This window comes from Myotis brandtii, unplaced genomic scaffold (assembly GCF_000412655.1).
Source record: "Myotis brandtii unplaced genomic scaffold, ASM41265v1 scaffold115, whole genome shotgun sequence".
NCBI lineage: Eukaryota > Metazoa > Chordata > Mammalia > Chiroptera > Vespertilionidae > Myotis > Myotis brandtii.
Genome location: NW_005353967.1, coordinates 8,565,141 through 8,571,432, shown reverse-complemented (window position 1 = coordinate 8,571,432; position 6,292 = coordinate 8,565,141). Strand labels below are relative to the sequence as shown.

The 6,292-nt window shown below is 37.3% G+C and overlaps 1 protein-coding gene across 1 annotated transcript; it reads right to left on the bottom strand.

Moving 5' to 3' along the window:
- Positions 1-4,531: 4,531 nt before the first annotated feature.
- Positions 4,532-4,927, bottom strand: LOC102242008 (high mobility group protein B1-like; the record flags this gene model as incomplete). The annotated part of the gene is made up of 1 exon (XM_014550496.1): positions 4,532-4,927. A coding segment is annotated over one exon (279 nt), but the record flags the coding sequence as incomplete, so codon positions are not given.
- Positions 4,928-6,292: the final 1,365 nt, after the last annotated feature.

Sequence of the window (6,292 nt, the reverse complement as noted above, 5' to 3'; positions counted from 1 at the left end):
AAACTGATAGATAATAAGTATCTTTCATTAACTGCTTCCTTTTTTGTGAACAAGAACCTAGACAGAAATAATTTCCTATCTGAAAGAGATTGAGTGGAGCCACCTGATGAAGACCAGAGATAAGCCATCTCCTTTCAGTCTCAAACAAATCCTCCTTTCCTCCCTTCCTCTCTCCCTCTCACTCTAGCTCTCTCCCTACACAAAGGCTGAAGTGTGTGTAATGCAAACACAGAGTATAATTTTAAATGAGTTATTAATTGCCCCCTTATTTCTAAAAAACAAGATATAAACTATATACAGGGTGTCCTCAAAAAATGTATACACACTTTAATAGCTGATAGCTCAATTCTGAAAATGAAATGTATTTTAATAAAAACTGCCTAATTATCCAAAGTGTGTGTATACATTTTTGGGGGGACACCCCATAGTTTATCATCTAAACTGGAATACTTCTAAGAGTAGAAGAGGTGACTATTCACAATTATGTCAGAAAAAGAGACATACAACAAGACTGACTAGGCAAATGGGAATAAGTGGGCACCCAATACCTGAATAACCCATCCCTCTCATGAACCAATCATTGGGAGTACACCCTTATTGTTAAATTACTGTTCACAAAACTGATTGGGCCCTAGCCAGTTTGCCTCACTGGTTACAGCGTCAGCCCACAGACTGAAGGGTCGTGGGTTTGATTCCAGTCAAGAGCATGTACCTCCGTTGCAGGCTCAATCCCAGCCCGAGTCAGGCCACATGGGGGAGGCAACCAATCAATGTGTATCTCTCACATCAATGTTCCTCTCTTTCTCTCTCCCTTTCCCTTCCACTCTCTCTAAAATATCAATGGAAAAAATATCATTGGGTGAGAACAAAAAAAAAACCACACTGATTGGTATGTCCATTTTATGCAAAACTGAATCTTAAGCAAAGTCTATCGCAAGGGAAAGTCATTAGCATTTTGTAGACCAGTTTAATAAACCATTCCTATTAATTAGCCAATGTATTTTCACAAAGTGTAAGATCTGTGTGGTATTTTGAAATTACATGTGCTTTAAATCATCTGGGGGAAAAATTTTTAAAAACAATAATTAAATTTTTTTGCCAGTTTCTTTAAAAAGTGAAATATCAAATAAAAGGAAAAGCAATCTCTTAATCCCTTAAAGACATTTATAACTCAAAGTTATTTTCTTGGGTAACCCAAAAATACTGTTGTTGTTCTACACAGAAATGTCCAAATTATTTTTTTTAGAAGTTGGAATCATCTAATTTAAAAAAATTAGTTTTCATCCCTAGCCAGGTGGTTCTGTTGGTTGGAGTGTCAGCCTGCACACCAAAAGGTTGTGAGTTTGATTCCTGTCAGGGCACATATCCAGCTGGCGGGTTCCATCTCCAGTCAGGATGCATGTGGAAGAGAACCGATTGATGTCTTTCCTCCCCTCCTTCCCTCCTTCCCTCCCCCGCTCCCTCACTGTCCCTCTAAAATCAATAGAAACATATCTTCAGGCGAGGATTTAAAAAAAATGTATTCAGGGCAACTTTTTTGGCTGATGCTGTTAGCAAGTTAACACGTTTGAAGAAAAAGTCCCCTCAGTAGGGACTGCTTTGAGTAATACACATTTTAATGATGTTAATTCTTCCAATCCATGAACAGGGTATATGCTTCCAATTGTTTGTATCTTCCTCTATTTCTTTCTTCAATGTCCTATAGTTTTCCAAGTACAGATATCTTATTTTTGTTGTTGTTGTTGCTGCAAAGGAAAATGGGATTCATTTCTTTCTGAGAGTTCATTATTGGTGTAGTAAAATGTTGTTAATTTTGTATCCTGCTACTTTGCCGAATTCATTTATTAAATCTAGTAGGTTTTTGGTGGAGTTTTTAGGGTTTTCTATGTATAATATTATGTTATCTGTGAATGAGAGTTTTATTTCCTTCTTTCCAATTTGGATGCCTTTTACTTTTTCTTGTCTGATTGCTATGGGTAGAATTTCCAATACTATGTTGAATAAGAGTGGTGAAAGCAGACACCCCTGTCTTGATCCTGGGACAAGATCAAGGACACACTGTTAGTTTTTGCCTATTAAGTATGATGTAGGCTGTAGGTATATCATATATGAGAAATGCTGATTCCTCTATTATTATGTTGATCCCTCTATTCCCACTTTGCTGAGAATTTTTATTAAAAATGGGTGCTGATTTTGTAGAATGCTTTTTCAGCATCTACTGATATGATCATGTGGTTTTTACCCTTCATTTTATTTATGTGATGTATCACATTTATTGATTTGTGAATACTGTACCAGCCTTGCCACCCCAAAATAAATCCCATTTGATCATAGTGTATGATCATTTTAATGTATTGATGGATCCAATTTGCTAATAATATCTTATGAGATTTTAGCATCTATGTTCATCAGGGATAAGAACAGTATGGAGTTTCCCAAAAAAATTAAAAATGGAACTTCCATTTGACTCAGTGATCCCACTTCTGTGAATATATCCTGAGGATCCCAAAACACCAATCAGAAAGAATATATGCACCCTATGTTCACAGCAGCAATATTTACAATAGCTAAGGTCTGGAAACAGCCCAAATGCCCATCAGTAGGCGAGTGGATTAAAAAAGCTATGGTACATTTACACAATGCAATACTATGCAACTGTGAAAAAAAAAAAAAAAGCAGGATCTATTACCCTTTGAGACAACATGGAGGGACCTGGAGAGTATTATGCTAAATGGAATAAGCCAATCAAAGAAAGATAAATATCACATGATCTCATTTATATGTGGAATCTAATGAACAAAATAAACTGACCAACAAAATAGATCCAGAGACATGGATGCATGGAACAGACTGACATATCTCAGAGGAAAAGGGGGTGGAGGGTGGGCAGGAAGAGATTAACCAAAGAACTTATATGCATATATACATAGCCCATGGACACAGACAATAGTGTGGTGAAGGCCTGGGGTGGGGTGGGGTCTGAAATGAGGGATATCTGTTAACATTGTCAACCATCTACATAAAAAGGCCTAAGTGGCTGTTACAGCAGAATGACCAGAACGACCGGTCGCTATGATGTGCACTGACCACCAGGGGGCAAACGCTCAACGCAGGAGCTGTCCCCTGGTGGTCAGTGTGTGCTCCCACAGGGGGAGTGCCGCTCAGCCAGAAGCCGGGCTCATGGCTGGCGAGCACAGCGGCGGTGGCAGGAGCCTCTCCTGCCTCCACCTCCATGGTAGCGCTATGGAGCAGCAAGCAGGCAGGTGGACATCCCCCAGGGGTCCCAGACTGTAAGAGGGTACAGGCCGGGCTGAGGGACCCCCCATCCCCTGCAAGAATTTCATGCATCGGGCTTCTAGTAAAAAATAAATTTAAAAAGTCCCCTCATATAAGTTAGAAAGAAACCTAATATGGTATCTGTATGTAGTAGTAAGTTGATGATAATAAACCAAGTCCTAAAACCAACCTGCCTATATTGTGGTCATTTCCTATTCAAAATACCTCTTAGGAGACTTAAGTTACGCAACTCTGATTCAGAAAATCAAATAAAAATTAGAACTTGGAGCTACTAATTTCAACTAATAGAATTTCATACAGGCACCCACAAAGACTGGCATATAATCTAAGTATATCATTCATTCAAGTTACATTTCAATGTCTACTATATACACACTACACAATTAACACTATCATAATTGGCTGGCCTGAATTTAAAATTTGCCAGTATTTTTTTTCAATCTAGCAGATTCACTTTCACTCCAAAAAGGGACTTTGTACCTACCTTAAATACTGATTCTCATCCCAAAAAAAACAAGACTCGACATTTAGGAAACAAAAATGACTCTGTAACAGTATGTGGTAGAATATTCTTACATTTATTTGTTACCACTTCATGTTTTGAATTGTTTTATAGCTAACTGTTGTACCCTCTATCAGAGGTGCTTAGAAACCTGCAATCTTAAAAAAAAAATTAATTTTCTGATTTCTCATTAAAAACTATCCCTCATTTCCTCCAATTTTTACATTAAAGATGAGTTCCTCATTTGTACTCTAAAGTTTAGAAAAAGCCATGATCAGGCAGTCAAGTGTCAGTCTCTGCAACAACCCCTTGGTTTACCTACTTTCACTAGGTAAAAACCAGATTACCTAAATGTACCTACCTGGTTTACTATATCTTTTTATTTTTTTATTATTTTTAATAAAAAAGATTGTATTTACTTAGAAGCATTCAGAATGTCAACAAAACAGCTGCAACTTTTTTTTTTGCAATTAGAGTGGTATTCAGTTAACAGAACAACAATTATTTCGTATAAGCTGCATCAGAGACAACTGAAGATGAAAAGCTACCATCCCCATATATAACTAATATGTGCTGTGCACAAACAAGAACCTGCTTTAAATTTTCATGCCAATTTACAACCCCCATATTGTACCAGGCAAGGCTAGTGGCTATTGAAAATACCACCAGGACAGGACTATCTAAAGACACATTCGGTAGTGTGTTAACAATACAAAAAAAGACACTGTACAGTTTAAAGACAAATCTTACACAGCCTTACATTTCAGTTTTTTTCTTTAAAAGGAGTGAGTTGTGTACAGGGGGGTTAAATGCTTTATAGACAAGAAAAAAAACTGCGCTAGAACCAATTTATTCATCATCATCATCTTCTTCATCATCTTCTTCATCTTCCTCCACCTCTTCCTCCTCATCATCTTCCTCATCTTCTTCCTCTTCCTTCTTTTTCTTGCTTTTTTCAGCCTTGACAACTCCCTTTTTGGCAGCATCAGGCTTTCCTTTAGCTCGGTATGCAGCAATATCCTTTTCATATTTCTCCTTCAGCTTAGCAGCCTTCTTTTCATAAGGCTGCTTGTCATCTGCAGCAGTGTTATTCCACATCTCTCCCAGCTTCTTTGCAATGTCACCATTTTAAAAGGCCGAAGGAGGCCTCTTGGGTGCATTGGGATCCTTGAATTTCTTTTTTGTTTCCCCTTTAGGAGGAATATAAGTTTTCATTTCTCTCTCATAACGAGCCTTGTCCGCCTTTGCCATGTCTTCAAATTTTCCTTTCTCCTTAGCAGACATGGTCTTCCACCTCTCTGAGCACTTCTTAGAAAACTCTGAGAAGTTGACTGAAGCATCTGGGTGCTTCTTCTTTTGTTCCTCCCAGCAAGTTTGCACAAAGAAAGCATACGATGACATTTTGCCTCTCGGCTTCTTAGGATCTCCTTTGCCTAGGTTTAATTACTTTCCCTCAGCGAGCACACAGTCACCCAGTGCCCGGCCGGCTCACACTTGCCCCGGCGCTGTCTCTATGGAGCTCAATGTACTGCAATGGCTGTGAGAGCGGGAGCCAGACGCGTTACTATATCTTTTTAAAAACAATACGATGGTTGTAGATTTCTCAAGTAAGGCTTCTTGAAAGAGTCAGGGTATATAGATTTTTCTAGATTTATTAAATAAGGCTTCTTGAAGAGTTGTCAAAACTCAATTCTAAATTATTAAAAAGGCAAACCAAAAAGGAGAAAACTAGCTGCTCCAAAATTGTAAAGGCTCAAAGATGGAATCATCACTTTAAGAAGTGAATTTTTAAAATTAGCCTTTTAGAGATACAATAGTCAATACATCCCTAATACCACCATAAAATAGACTGTCATACCGTGAACTTTCACAGACTACATTCTGAACTGTCACTATCATTAACAGAAAGAATGGAGGGAGGGGGGATAAGTAAAAATATAAGTTTTTATATAATGACATTAAATAAGCAGCACAATGAAACATAAATTCCTGAACTGAAAAAGGGGGAGGAAAGGAACTCTCTATATATTTAAACATAGCTACTTAAATTTGTGCTTTCTTGAGTTTATCCCACCACCACTTAGCCCATCACTACCACATTCCTTCTCCAAACCCAAAACACACACACACACACACACACACACACACACACACACAGTTTAAAAAATACAAAGCATATCATTATGTGTCAAAAAATAAATTTCACAAAAGCTTCATGATTTATCAAAAGCAAAAGACAACCCACTGCTAAGCTATGAGCTACTAATACCAATTCAGACCTAATACATACACTGAAATTTGAATAAAATCAGTCACTGATCTGGTATCTCCAATTTTTTTCTAACAAATATAATATTATAAACTCTGCAAACAAACTATAAAAAATAAATGAGCATGAAAAATCATGGATGAAACTTAAATTACTGTTAATATAAGAATGTTTAAAAAATCTGTCCATTTTAAAATAAAAGTACTTTGCCATATAAACTGTTA